Source organism: Labrus mixtus, chromosome 11 (assembly GCF_963584025.1).
Source record: "Labrus mixtus chromosome 11, fLabMix1.1, whole genome shotgun sequence".
Classification (NCBI taxonomy): domain Eukaryota; kingdom Metazoa; phylum Chordata; class Actinopteri; order Labriformes; family Labridae; genus Labrus; species Labrus mixtus.
Window position 1 is genome coordinate 22,741,663 of NC_083622.1, and position 16,291 is coordinate 22,757,953.

At 38.9% G+C, this 16,291-nt stretch overlaps 1 protein-coding gene across 2 annotated transcripts in view; it reads right to left on the reverse strand.

Annotated features, from left to right (window-relative positions):
- The window catches only part of LOC132984233 (F-actin-uncapping protein LRRC16A-like), a 66,297-nt gene that overhangs the window by 40,371 nt on the left and 9,635 nt on the right, over positions 1-16,291 (reverse strand). For both annotated transcript variants that reach the window (XM_061050977.1, XM_061050976.1), the window contains exon 3: positions 571-621. In XM_061050977.1, the coding sequence (XP_060906960.1) occupies positions 571-621 (51 nt within the window). The remainder of the gene's footprint in view (positions 1-570; positions 622-16,291) is intronic.

Consider the following 16,291-nt stretch of genomic DNA (forward strand, 5'->3'; position numbering starts at 1 on the left):
AGCCTGGAAACTGTTGCAGGATGACTTGAAACTCAAGGAGCTGCTGTCCTTAAATGTTTTTAAATCTAAAATGAAAGACTTTGAATCCGACTTTACAGGATGTCGATGCTTGACCTTGTAAACTGTACTTTGTCTGTATCTTTGTGTCTTTGCTGCTGACTGTCTAAGTCAGGTCTCCCTTGGAAAAGAGGTTCTTCATCTCTATGGGAAAAACCTGGTTAAATAAAGGTTAAATAAAATAAATATAAACTGTGTAAACCATACATTTTTTAGTTAAACTCATGTACTTTTACAGAACAAAGGTTCAAGAATGAACCGCAAAACCAAGCCTGTAAAAGGACATTAAAAAAACAGTTGTTGTGAGACATGTTTCCTTGACATGACAGGATTAGGAGATATCAACATAACTGCTGTCAATCAAATATTTTTAAGGAAGCAGGAGGAGATAATGAAACTATTCTGAATTACTTTGAGATGCATGATGGACATTCAGGCGGCTGACCTTAATGCAAAGAAATATTTGATAATATTTTGAACCTTTTATTTATTTTATTCTTTTGCTTCTCTTACCTTGGCAGGAATGCGAGCGGTCAAGAGGTAGGCTCGGTGAGACGCAAGGGCCTAAGAGGGAACAGAGAGCACAGAGAGAATAATGAGCATGTAGCAGTAAATATACACTCTGTGGCTGTAACTATACGCTCTGAAAAGCAAGAACAAGGAGATGACAAAGAACACAGAGAGTTCCCGTGCTGACTCATCAAGATGAAAAGGCTTAAAGTCTGAAGCATGTGTAGTGTCAGTGAAGAAAAAAAGATTAAAAGACAAAAGAGGAGAATGAATCTTCTCCACATAAAAACAAACACATTTTGTCATTTACATTGGGATAATAATGCAAAGAGAATCCCAAAGATTCCTGTTAATGTAGCCAACATGCTTTTGTTTTTAATTGACTTCTCCTGTTTGTTCTGAGTGAGGCCGGTTAAGTCAGTGAGATTTCTTGGTTATGTATTTGTGTGTTTTTTTTCCCTGCTGAGTGAACAACACACCAGCTGCCTCTATTTATTAGAGCACACGGTGAGGAATCAGGTTGTTTCTGTTGCTGCTCTGTGAAAGAAAAAGTCACGGCTTGAGGAGGAATAACTGGAATGCATGAACTTGACATTCCTACATCCAGACGAGTTCACATGAAAGGTCACTAAGTTGCTCTGTGGAGATACCTGCCACTGACTGTGATGTTGTTATAAAGACTCGGTGTACAATTTGTATTATTTAGAGGGTTTTCATTCTGATGAAAGTATTGTCAATGCTACATACATTGTACAATCCAACACTGTATCATTTTGTTTTCTTGATATAGAGGGGTTTCATGTTACCATAACAACCAAAAATTCTTTGTTTACAATCCTACAGACAAATAAAGGTCAACATAATGAAAGAGTTGACCTTTCAAACTACACTAGTAAGACATTTTTGGACATTTTTAAAGAGTAAGTCATATGCAAGACAGTTATGCATTCCTGTGCTCCTCTTTGTTTTTTCTGGAGTGGAGAAGTCAAAAGATAAGATAATAGGCCTACTTCATAATTCAGGCGCTACAGCAGCAGCACAAAGACAGTGGACGTAGGTAATACAAAATAAAAATAAAAACAGAAAAGATAATACAAATACAAATAAAATAGGAGGTATATACAAGTAGAACATAAATGGTGAAGTGAACTATACTGGACAATTCATACACTATGTGCAGTGAATGGCAAGATAATGTCTAAAGTGACTTGGTAGGATCGATAGCGGCAACTGAGGTGTGTCCACAAGCTTTAAGATGTAAAGTGGTAGCAACATGCATGCTAACTAAGAAAATGTGTGTTTTAATATTGTTTAACTCATCTAGGTCATTGTAAATGGACAATAACCAACAGTAAAGATCTTGAACATTAAAAAAAAATGTGAAATTGAAGATCTAATTTAAAGTTTTTTGCCCAACCATTCATTCATCTCTTCTGCAGTGTTTGTGTCATAGGAATGTTCAAAATGACATGTTGTGTTTCCAACTTTTCCAACACTACATGAATGCAAGTTTAGTAAACAGGGACTGTACAGAGTGCTTCCTTCCTTCCTGTCAAATTAAATTGCAACACAACTAGCAGTCCAGCACTGACCTTTAAAAACATGTAGAGACACTGCCGTATACATTTTATACGGTTTCTAAGAGTTCTTTCGTTATGTACCTTTCATCATAATGAAAGCAAATATCTTGTTGCAAACCATCTGCTTTATATTTCCTTTGACTCGCATCTTACAACAAGTCTTCATAAAACTCTATTACAAATGTTTAAAAAAGAAAAAGCCTTGTGGCTTAAGCAAGATAAGCAACACATGCCTGCCGGTTTTGAATGATACAACAAAGAAATGCAGGACTATGGCCAAATGCCAGCAGATAAAACAGGGAGCATAAAGATAAAATACGAACTGGAAGAGCTGGTAGATGAAATATGCACACAAAAAAACGTGTATAAGGGAGTAAAAGGAAATGAGAAACTGGCAGCAGTGAGACAAGAGGGAGCAGAAAGATTGATCAGAGGTAAGACAAAGGTGGGGGAAAGGTTTAATAACAGAATAAAAAAGGGAAGTATCACCAATGACAGAAAGAAAGAATGAGTAAGTGCTCAGACAGCATTACTAACTAAACAATCAATGACTGGCATTAGGGAAGACAGTGAAAAATCAGAAAAAGAGGTAAAGAGAGAATATAAGGGTAAAAAAAGAAGAGCAGCAGAGGTAAAAGGATGTCCTCTGTGGCTCAGCTCCACAGGCAGTGTCTGTGTGGTTTGATGTGATGGAGCGAGACAGTTCGGCCTGTGTGACCAAAGATAACCTCTCAGAAAGAGCACCAGTCATCCCTGCAGTGCTCAGCTCACCCTCTGTTTGTCGTTGTAGAGTAATGAACATTGGAATAGTTCAAACAAAGATGATTGGCTATCAGTTGCTTAACCCTAACATTGTACTATGCATTGGGATTGCTAATATTTGGGAACATGTATCATCAATGAAACAAAGTTGGACAAGAAACTTTATGGACAACTGGATGATTATAAAATGAGTCCACAACCAGATTATTTTCCATTTTAACTGGATGTGTAACTAAAAGCGAGCCTGTCTTTAGAATTGTAAAAATGCACTAGGAAAACTACTGGTGTGCACTCTACATATGTGGAGTATAGGGTTAAAATTGCAACCAAAATTCATGTTAACTGCAGTGGATTTCAACCAAAACTTTTTCAAGTTTCAAAGTTTGCAAAAATTCTAAATTCTGTCATTTATATTTGATTTCTCTACCAAGTAATTTATGTATCACTCCCCCAGCTTTAGTAAGTTTGAGTTATTTCTGCTATTTTCTCAATCACTGAACTACTATGTGGCCCGATGGTTGAGCTAGCTTAGTGCTAGCTCATTGAATGTAACTTGGACCATAAATACATGATTGGAGTCATGAAACGAAGAGGAAGAGCATCAGTAAGGCGCAAACTGCATATTAACTGTCAGGTTAGTGACTCTTTGAGCATGTAGAGCACTACATTAGTATGAGTTTTCAGGCACAGCCTCAGGCTCAGTGATAAAAACACTTCCTTATTTTTGTCCCCATAAAGGAGCTCTGGTTCTTTGTGTAAAATAAACACAAGGTTTTACAGAGTGAGTTGAGAGACGGACAAGCAACAGTTTCACTCAATAACAAAAAAGTAGTGACAAAGAACCTGCATACTTCATCTTTTCTGTTCAGCCTCAGATAAGGCAGTACATCTTTAATATACAATCAACCTATGTATTCAACATTTAAATGACTATTTTCAGGGCATTGGTTCCAATAGTTTAAAACTTGCTCTGATTCAAGCTCTCACATCCTCCCATCCTCTCCCTGAGCATGCTTAGCTCTCTGCTCTCCTCCTGTGCTCTCTCCATCTGCCCCTTTGACTGGACAGGGCAGAATGCCCCCCTCCCCTCTGTGCAACAGTCCTATCTCTCTCCCTCTTTCTCTGTCTTAAGTGAACTTAAAGCCCCAAGCCTTCCCACCAGCCAATGACTTCACAGCGACCACCATCCCGCCTTCAGCTCCATTCAGCCAACCAGATGGCAGCAGCATTGGAGCATGTCTACAAGACCAGAGAGAGCATCTGCTATTATCCTCTCTCTGTGTATTACACACACACACACACACACACGCGCACGCACACGCACGCACACGCACACACGCACACACACACACAAAGAAATGGGAGGCGCACATACAAGATAACTGCCACAGGCTCTGGAGCACCATTTGTCATGTTGGCTTGCTACAAATGCCACACACACACGTACACAAGATATCTGAAACACATGCATGGTGCTGTAATATTTTGATAAAATGTTCTATTTTTTAAATTGAAAAAAAGCCTGTTAAGTATTTTACAAAATGTAAAACCAACACTTCTTCATAGTTTCTGCCTCACACACACAAATATACACCCAAAACATATACTCACAACAACAGATGGCACAGTTAATCCACATTTAAACTTTGTTAATGTGCTAACAAAGATGTTAAGTTTGCTATCAGTTAATTCCGTTAATATTTAACTAAAGATAAAATAATTGTTAATGTTAAAACCAACAGAAACATCAGCTTTTTGCAATGTCAACACATTGGAGTTCTTAAGAGGCCATGATGACTTAAAAAACTCTAAATACACACGTGTTAGTATTGAATATTTACAAATCGTAGATTTCCCATACTCTCATTTGACCCAACCCCACATGTGCACCATCACACTCACTCATTCGGCCGACAAGTTTCTATGGTAACAGATAGCCAATGCTGCCACACACACACATTTGTGAATACATAATAACACACACAAACTGATAGACAGCCTCTCACACATGAAAGACACACACTGCAGTGCCAAAGCCTGGGCTGAGAATGTCAATGAGTTTTCAGCCTCTAAACACACACACGCACACACACACTCACTCACACACGCACACACGCACACACACGCACACATGCTGACAAAGAAGCTGAAACTGTGCTGGAACTGAAACAGCACAGAGCTGTGTTTCATCTGCTCTCATTCAGCTGTGGCATCACACAGCCACAGGAACCCCTTCATGTCTTGGGGGGCTTTCACACTCCATTATAAAGATTTATCTGACTTTTCCACTTTTCTCTCAGCCCTCTAAGTGGCAAAAAAAACATCCAAATGCTAGCTGCAAATGCTCCAACAACTTATTGTGTTTGAGGAAAAAGCTTGGCAGTACTTTTCAAATTCACTGGCCTTTCTTACAGATTTTAATTCAGAACAAAAACCAAGCACCCACCCCAAGAAATGGGCATTTTAACTGGTCCAAGAAATGGTTTCAGTCTCTCCAGCTCATTTCTTTACTTTAACTGGGGGGGTATTCATAATCGGCATAATAATGGGCGTGGCTGACAGGCAGGCACATTATAGTGGTTTACCAGGAGGCTACTGGCTTCACTTTAGCTGAATCCTGACATTAAAGTGTGGGCTTTGTGTTGTTTACAATATTCGGAATATGCTAGATGACAAGCAATGCAAGCCAGATGGGTGTGTTGAAGCAACCAAGGCTTTCATTCAGCCCACCTAAACTCAATATCTTGATGGCAACCTCCATTGTTGGGCTTCATAGTGCCTCCTCGGAAACCAATGGGAGAGGACACTGAGACTACGTCCATGTTTTATAAAGTCTATGTGCTCTACCTGTGAGACTTTATCTAAAACAGTGAGCATTTCCCCCTGAGCTCTGAGCTTTATAAATCAATGGCTAAGCTAACTGCCTGTACCAGCTAATAGAAACTTCTAAATCAAAGAACATATTGTATGAGAGTGGTGTCCAACGATTTGTTTCATTTTTTGACAAAACAGTAAACGGTTTTACTGATTAATCAAAAGACATAATTTTATAAAGAAACCAGCAACATTTTCCAGGTAGTAGCATTTAACATGATGGTTGGCTGAGTTCATGTCGTAAATTGAGCATCTTTTTTGTTGGTCTATGGATAGATCCTAATTTGAAGAAAATCACCTTGGGTCAATGTTGTGGCCCATTTCAACCATTTGATGTAGAGTATAAAGTCATATGTTGCATCACTAATATCCATAGCACAGTAAAATGAAAAGAATGCAGCCATGATAACATTCATCCCCACACTACTGCTGACACGGACTCTTTATTGCATAACTAATGGCAGCACATCCTGCATGTGCATATATGTCTGCGTGTTACATTAATGACTCATGATGTTCTCGCAACAAAATGTCAACGCAGCACAGAAACCTCAGAGTATCTTTAAGGCAATGCAGGAAAAGTAGAGAGAGGGAAACAGAAAAAGATCGAGAGAGAGAGTGAGAGATCAGACGATGAGACGAGCAGAGTGGACACCAGGGAGACAGAGAGTGTATTAGAGGAGATGGAAGGGCAAAGCAAGTGAAATGACCTAATAGATTTTAAGTGCTGTTCTGCTGATAAGGAGCCAAGATTTAAATCCAATCAGAGAGGAAGATATTTAATGAAGGGAAGTGTTTAAAAGCCTTTTCATCTGCATTAAAACAAATGCTGCTGGGATGACCCCATCTAACTGTACCTTTTAATACACCGAAACCAATCAATTCTGAATATATAGAAACTTTTCACTCCCCTTTTTCCTTGTTTTGAAATGTCCTCCTCACCCATCTTTTCACTAAATAAAATATGCTCACACTCTTTATTTACAGAATATTCAAAGCAGCTTTTTTTAAATCATTGAACACCAGTAGGCTATACATTCACACAAGTCAGTCTTTAAAATGTGAAATGTGTGAGTGAGATAATTGAGCCTTTCCTACACAGCAGATCCATTATATGGAAGGTATTTTTTTTCTTCAGCCACAATCTTGCTCTCTCCATCATCTTATCTCAAATTGGGCACCAGCCAGATGGTCCGCGCCATGAAGAAAAGTATACTAAAAGTACACTGTACATAAGAGAGTCATCCCACAACTGTTACTACTGTACTGATTTCTTTTACTGTTTACTTAAATATACAGAATATATGAATATGCATGTTGCCTATTCTTTTGTGTGTGGGCGGGAAAGGAAGCATACTGTATGAATACTTAGAGGCAATGGACCGGAATACACACAAACACAGTTCTGCTTCAATCTATGAATAATCAGGGATGGTGTAACACCGTGTAACAGATGAGCAAGACTCTCCAGGCTGCTGTCTAGAGTCTACTTTTAGTGCCTTGGGTATAATGTCTATCAAAATGTACTCCTTCCTTTTTTCTTATAATGGTGTCTGCACGTATTATAATTGCGTTAGCTCTGTCACAATCACTGCTCGAATCCCTGCTCTTGAAAAGGAGATAGCTTGGTAGGCCTGACATACATTTCAAAAATTGTATTCCTTGAAATCTTTAAACACATCCAATAAAGCACAATTCTCACCTTTGGGTAGTTTAATTACGTTTTTAAAGCATAAAGACCTCATTTATTTCCCTTGTGGCTGTTTGGGGCCACAAAAACATCTCTCAAGAACCATCCAACCAATAGAATCAGTCCTTCATCCACATTAACCTTCATTTAGCCAGAAAGTTCTAAATAAAGGATAAATGCAGAAACTTAAAAAGTAGTAATGTGCATACATTTGTCTGCTGCCAGTTTTAACTTACCTCTAATAATTCCAAAACTGTTCTTTTTATACAGCAACCAAACCAGCACAACACAACCCCAAACACAGACTAATAATCCCCTCTGATGCAGAGGAGGCTTACTCTTGTGTTTTCCTGCCATACGCCTGCAGTGGAAATTGTCTCTGAGGCCAAAAATAAACACTTATCTGTGTTGATGGAGAAGGAAAACTAGGAAAAAAACCCTAGTCAGACCGACACAGGGGAGATCACCATGGTGGGAACTGCGGTTAAAACAAACTCAAACCCAATTTGTTCCCTGATAATAAAATCCTCCAGACCCCTGTAAACTAAAGCAGAGATATCATTTGTTTTACAATACATCGATTCTCTGCTGCCAAGACAAGCTGCTGACAGTGCAGCTGAGGTTTGGTCCTGTGATGTCTGAAGACATACTGCACCAAAACCACATCATACAGTGAGTATATTGTCTTTCATAGTGCAGCACGGTTCAGGGATAGCACAGCTAATGTGTTATAATCTAGTCCTCCTTCTGAAGTCCATAACAAGACAAAACACACCTGGATCCTTCATAAAAAAAAAACCCCAGTATTGCTGTATACAGCACAAAAACAACAGACACTGTCTGTCTGCAGCCTCCGTATACTGCAAGCAACAGAGTCTCAATATTCATTGTGAGAAAAAATCTCTCATTGCATCAGCATCACACATGCCTAATAATGCAACATTGTTCATAAAATCCAAACAGCCAATCTGCTTATCACTTTGTCAGGAATCATGCTGCTTTTTTTTTTTCTCCCCCAAATTATGGATATCTCATTTTGGAGCAAAAAGCCTCCGCTGCAGCCAGCCATGCATATCCTCCCAAATCTGCACCAGCAGCCAAGGACAGCATTAAGAGGGAGACATCAATTTTGTTTTATTGCTGCCCTGCTCATCATGATGTGTTTTACCGCTGAGGAGAGGAGCGCAGAGGGGAACAAAAGGCGGCTGAGTGTGGTACTTCCTGAAATGATTTGATTGGCTATAGTGCCATCAGACCACAGCTGCAGAGAGCTTGAACAAATGTGGTGTCTGATTATGATTCATTTGAGGCTTTTTGGTTTTATTTCATTATATATCTATCAGGCTTTTTCAATAAGAAATCATTGTGTAAAATATTATTTACAATATTTTCAAAAATATGATCATTAAAATTGATGTAAACACTTATCAAGCGCTAAAGTGACAATAAGGTGACCGGAAATTTGTCTTTTAAGTGAAAAATATTTTATGTAGAACTACGTACATCAATAACGGATTAATTCTGCATGCTGCCTGTGAATCACTGACTCACTTACAAGCATGAAATATCCAGAAAACCTCCTAAATGTGTGTTACACAGCAAAGGTGAGCTAGCGTTCAAAGGGACAGGCAGGGTGATTGAATGACTGTGCTTTTAGATTAAGATTAGAGGTTCAGGTTGGCAAGGCACAGTCTAAAATTGGATTTTGAACTGGACTCTGGTGGGAGTGATGAGGAAGGGGGGTTCCTCTTAGAACAGCATCAGCCTGCAGGGCGTCCCTTCAGAACCTAGTGTGTGTGTGTTAAGGATACAGAGATAAGGAATAAGCACAAGGGTTCATTCATTCATCAGCATGCCAGCCAGCCAGACACAATGGGGAGGGGTTTTGTGTGTGTGTGTGTGTGTGTGTGTGTGTGTATGTGTGTGTGTGTTTGGGTGTGGATGTGGGTGTGTAGCTATGTGATGGTGAGCCAAGGTTTCTGGGTAAACAGGATATCACTGTAGACCACAGAGGGATGAAAGAGGTAAAACCAGAGAGGAATTAACAGAGAGCAAGGGTAGAAAAAGAAAACTAAGAAAACGTGGAAAACCTCCTCAAACTGGAGTAAAACACTTTGTCAATGACACACACACACACACACACACACACACACACAGGTTAGACAGAGAGAAAGCACAAGAAGAAGAAATGAATAACAGACACAAAGGCGGAGAAGGTAGAAGAGAGGAGGGAGGAGGGAAAAGGGAGAAGGGAGGGGGGATTTCATTCTGGGCTGATGTTGGCATCACCCTGTGTTCCCCGCTGGAGTGGGTAGATAACATCAGACGGTGCTAATAACGCACACACAAACACACGCAGAGCTAAACACTGATTGAATGAGATTTCCCCTTAAGTTAAGTAACAGCCCTCTTATCCAAATAGGTATCAAATCAAAAGTGAAAAGGATAAAAAACAAAGAGTTAATTAAGGAAAAAACATAGATTCAGTTTGGTTTGTGGAATAGGGAGAGGAATCAGGAAACAGGAAAATAAGAATGGTGAAATACATTTATATATATATATATATATATATATATATATATAAAATACATATTCGGTGGATCATGCTTGAAAGAAAAAATATTTTCTCATGAATGCAGCTACTGTAAGCAGGCATAATCACTAATCATCATTTAAAAAATGTTTTATTTCACAGACTCAGGGTTTATTAAAAATTAAATTGCTGATCTGTCAAAATCTACTCTCATGATGAGAACAGCCACACATAGAAACATGGACACACATGACGGCACACACAGAGCCAGAACACAGTAACAAGGCGGGTGAAATGGTGGGTGGGTGATTCTGTTACAAAATTATTATTATTATTATTATTTATTTTTTTTTAAATGGGGTTTGAATCCACTCTCAGCTCTGTGAAATGTTTTTAAAAAATAATAAATGTAAGACTGGACATAGGCTACTATATATAAACAATATAATGACATAAATTAAAAAAGAACAATGGAGAAAGAAGGTGTCAGGTTAGCAGTTTCCAGGACGCAGATATCAAACTGTGAAGCTACATCAACTGCAAAGACACCATAAAAAGCAACCATGTGACAAAAGCATATGACAGCACTACCAGAGGAGTCAGAACAGTTATTCTGCTGTGACCGAGTCGTTGAAGGCGGAGACACACTGGCTGATAACATACACAAGCTGATCTGTATCGATCTGGGTTCAAACTCACAATGTGAATAATCCTCAAGATTAGAATATTCTCAACATACAGGCCATGAGAATGTCAGCATAAAAGAAGAGCTCTACGCAGGTTATCATTTTTAACACTTTAATGTTTTGACAGGAAACATGACTATTGATTAGACCTGATTGTTTTTCTAGCCTGTTTACTATGACATGGTGCACACAGATGTCATTACCTTCCAATCAATGTTGACTGCTGCTGTGACCTATAAACCCCATTAAATACATCCAATGAGAGCAGAGTAACACTTTACAAACCAGGCCTCAGCACTGTAACACCTAACCTCACACCAAATAAGACTATGGAACCAGTTCAGTATATATTTGCTGAAAAAAAAATGAAGATTTAGAAGAAAACTACAACAAAGTCATTAACTGTATTAGAATACAGCTTAAGACCTTTTCCAAATGTGATACCAGACATGTTAAGAGAAAACACTACCAGATTATAAAAAACAATCCTATCAAGCGACCTCAGGCAGGGTCAATTATATTACTGAGACTGCCTGAGTGACAATGACCCTGACCTATGACATAATGAAGATGAATGACTGTGGGCGGAGCTTGCATGAAGCTAAGCTAAGCGACTTTTAAATATCTCTCCAGGGAGGCTTTTGTCACACGTTGCAGCCTGGAAACAAGCTAAGCCTCGTTATTAAAAGAAGACCCCCATTCACCAATGGAGAGTGTTACAAAACAGCGTGAGACCAAATGATACTCAGCGGTCGACAGGTAAACGATAAAAGGACATAATGTGCATGTTCAACATCATTCTGAGAACGGCCCACACAGCTAGTGTAATCACTTTCACATACTAATGATGGCTTTGTAGGCCATGTAGCTAGCTGAGCTCTGTTGAGACCATGTCAGCTGATGTCAACTATATATACATGTTGAAATATTCATTTGCATTTCATTTACATATTTTGTGATCTTATTTAATGAGCGTTATGCAATTCTTGACAGTCCACAGGAAGGCAGACAGAGGGTTAATGCAAAAAGTAAACCTGCGAATGCCTTTTTTTGTCACCAATTTCAGTCAGTTTGTGCAGTTGCTGTGTCTGGTGCGATGCAATAAAGTGCTGACAGACAGTTAAGGGAAATGTGCTGCTTGCCCAGTGCACAGCGCAGAGAGAAACAGACACACAGACACAACAGTAAATTCCTGCCAATTAACCTGCTCGTTCAGCTGAGTCAGTTCAGCACTTTAGAGACTTTAAACCACTCATAAAAAGAGAGAAAAACAAACAAAACACTGTCTGATAGCAGAGTGTGGATTCACAGCGTGCTAAATTAGACTCCCTGACTAACCTTAACCGGCTTCTTCACTCTGAAACACAGCTGTGGTGGAGTTGGTCACAGTATGACACAGTGAATCAGCCTCACATTGAGAGGAATCACTGTGGAGTGTATTTCAGGTTCTTTCATCTTATTTAAATGCATGAGGAGATAACATTCGGCTCGGTTTGATCTGAAAGCAGAGAAGTGTAACAAATGAGATTATTTTAGCCAAAAAACACTAAATATTTAAATATATCCATATTTAGATCTGTATGAGGGAGGAACCCAGTCACCGCTGATGTTCCACAGCTGGACTGAACTATATTTGACACTGTCGGCTCCAAGCAAGAAGGTGAATTAAATGCTCACCGCAGACAGCTGGGACCTTTCTGAATTGCTCAGTTGTTTTCCTACACATGCTGCCAATAAGTAGGGTTTGAGAGATCCAAAAAAACACTTCAACAATATTCTCCTAGAATTTGTAAACTAGTTTTAAGGTCTCGTTTTATTTATTTATTTCTATTAAAATCATGGTTTAGAGCATACCTGACATTGAACTCAAAGGAGAAATATTTAACTATGAAACATTTAAAATTGATACTGCAGTGCAAATTCAAAACAGTGGAGAGCGTTTTCTCCCCCGCCTCCCTCCTCCCTCCTCCCTAGAGTCGATACGCATGCGGGTTGCCATGACGCAGACACTGAAGCTTTAGTATTTAACCAGCTCTGCATCATTCTTGAAACCTTTTCTGCGTCCTAATCTCTCTCCATTTTTAAAAAGTATCTCCAATATTTATCCTAGTTTTACCACGTGTCTGATCGTGGAGCTTATTTTAAAAAAAAATGCAGAGGCTTTTTAGGTCGGGTAGAATCAGATATATCTGAACCAGTTCTCTTGACCGCTTCCATCGCTGCAACATCTGTTGGTTTGCTTTTTGCCAGGTTAACTGAGGGGCGTATAAAACAGCAGTGTGGGGGTGCCTTAAGAAACGCCTACTTCCCTGGTCAAAACAAATACAGACATTCCGGACCAAAATCGAAACTTAGAAAGATTTGAATTGAAGGAGGACATACTGGCTGTTGCATTCTTGTCAAAGAAGCCAGCACTTTACAACATAGCATGTGTCCTTACTGTTCGATTATTCAGTTAGGTATTTTATGATTTGACTTAGTAGAAATCTTACAAATTGCTTCTTTAAAGTAAAAATTCATGCACTGATAAGTAATAATTCACTTTTAAAATTCTACGCCATAACAAATGCCTTATCTGGTTCAGTTGACAAAACACAGATCATTAAAGACAGCTCTTTGGGTTATACTCAGCAGGAAAACTGTGACCTGTTTGGCACAGTTGTTCTGCCTGGTTAGCTCTGAATGTCACCCCAATTATATTATTAATTACCTCAGCATTATGGTTGATAATAGAGGACTTCGAAGCATGGTTAAGTCTTTAATAGACACAATGATTGTGTGCCAAGCATCATTATCATATCAGACAACAACATATATGTTTGAACTTGGCTTGAACTTTGGTTAAAGGACAAAGAACAGTACTTCTATGTTCATGTCGACTCAGGTTCTCGACCTAAAAATGAAATGACCACCATGAAGAATGACCACTAAAAAAAGGTAGGCGTAATTAAATCCTAAACAAACATAGATATCACACCACAATCATGAAAATGCAGTACATTTTATTGTTGGTAGAACTCAAAACAACAGAGCAATTATACTATGATGTCACCATAGACTGTAAATTAACATGAATGAAGCCTGAATGGCAATCTCAACCCAACATCAGGCAAAGAGGCGGGGCTTAAGCCTCATGACAAACAGCCACCCTGCGCCCCCTGTCAGCCACGTGAGCAGTAAGACTATCTTAGATCATGAAGGATTAGAATGCGCTGAAGAACTGCCAAAACAACACAGAGAGATCCCACTATTGGGCTACAAAGTACATTATATCTGATATCAATCAATCTTTATTTGTATTGCGCCAATTCATAACAAATGTTGCTACAGTTCTATGCTTCAACAGATGCTTCTCCTTCCCTTTTGCTTCGCAGCAGAGCGGGACTCATGGCTGAAATAGAAACTTAACTTAAGAGTCAGTCTTACAAACTGACGGCTGCTTCTTTGCAGAGTTTAAACAGTTAAGGTTTGCACTTCGGATGGCAACACAACAAATCCTTTTAACAAGCCCATGAGACGTTATCCTAAAAGTCTGCCTAGAGTCAAACAGAGCGGAGGTCAGACAAACAGTCAGCGATGGGAGATATAATCCCACCGTTGTTGAAACTTCTGCTGCCAGTGTTTTTCAGCTCTCTCTTACTAACAAGCCTCTCGAAGTTCACCTGTTGTGGTAACGGAATCTAGAAAGAAACAACATTATGAAACGGAGGGAGGCGATAATATCAGCAAGGATCTTGGGTGTTAAAAAAATATATTTTAAACAGTACAATAATTTCCTTCCATGCATTGATTTCCATGCATGCAACTTGAAGTAATGTCAGATGGCAGCTTTCTCGATTCTCGTTCAGTATGTAGCAGGCAGTCGAGAGTGAGTAACCATGGTGACTGTCTGTTTGTCAATCAACGTTGTCCCGACCCCTCTATGAATAATAACATAATAAAATGTCAGAAAAATGACAGCCTCTGAACAAGAACAAAAAAAAGTACCTTTTGAAAGTGTATACCTGATGAACACTGAAAAGAGGACGTCTTCCAGAAATAGTTCAAATTGTGCATCAAAAAGTGAAAAAAGTCATCAACACTTTAAAAAACGTCAGCAGTCTGCAGCAAAGACATGATTACATAGTCTTCAAGGAAATTACAAGTTAACCAAAACTTTCTATGTGGCCTTTAAGGAAAACTTTTTAGTATAAAAGACAAAAAGATACTCCTGCTGGTTCCCAGGAGAGGACATTAAAGGTTATCATCAGGGAGTAAAGAACTGGGTCACTTCTAATTTCCAACTGCCCCTAATGACAGACCTCCAGGTTAAAGAAAAGGGGAGGAGGATGGCGAGAAAGAGGAATCTGACGTTCTACTCTTTGTTCTGTGTGTAGATTTAGTGCTGGGTTCTTGAACACCTGCCACCACTGGAAACATTACAGTGCATTAAGTCTAGTTAAAAATGCATTAGTCTTGAATTAATTGGCGTTTATTGTGGCTTGGTTCTGATCTTCTAGACTTATTAAACATTGAGTTCATTTTAAGATGAATTGTCTTGTGTCACTTTATTCAATACTACAGACACGGTGTTGTGGCACTCTTAAATAAGGCATAAATCTGTGCTACACTAGGTGTATTTGTGTTGATGTGCAGATTTGTTTCACACTGTGTCATCTGTTCTGTACTACTGCCTTTCCCAAATACAAAGCAAACAATGAGGGACAAAAAAGCACTGAACTGTCTGTGACAGTCTCTGACTAGGACAAGCACACACACCCATACACTTTCCCTTATTCACACCAAGAGATCAAGATGAAACTCAACACTATGTCAACCCTCTAGTGTTATAGTTTAAATGAATGAGTAACACTGATACATGACAAGAGAAAGCACTATAATGCCTTAGGGAGATAACAGGAGTCAGGCTGTTCTGTTCAGCAGGTACAAGGTTTCCCATGTTATACTTCATGGTCTGACATGAATGAATACATGCTTAAAGTACACTAATTAAAACTAGACAGAAAAAAACAAATGGGGCTGTTAGGAATGTCATTAGTTAAGGTAGTTTCTCGTCAACAAAGGCATTCAAGAAATACAACTTGTGACGGGATGTGTAAAATGAAAACTCAAGGGAATCCCTAATATGATGTTTTGTCATGATTATCTCTAACAGCTTTTCTTACAATCTTACATTTCAACAAACGTCGAGGCATTTCAAAATTCAGGTGGTGACAAAAAGTCAGACGAAATCCTCCTTTGGGGAGTTTGTGTACAAAATTTGTGCTGATCACTGTTTAAGATTTGGAGATGCATTACTGCAAAAGTGAACACATTCAGCAAAATGGGGGTGACCAATATCAGAAGGATTCATTACATGGAAAACATAAATATTATTGAATAAATTGTGCAAGTTGCTCCGGTGGATGTAGAGATATTTCAATGGAAAGGTGAAAATGTTTAGCTGCTATTAGACAAGAAAAAAGTTAGGGATCACCAATGTCATTATGATTCATCATCTGGACAAAAAATGATTCATTCTTATGTTTTCTGTTGATATCCCTCCACTAGCTGAATAGTTAATTCACTGAAGAAGGGAGCCTTAGTTGCTGATGGCTGT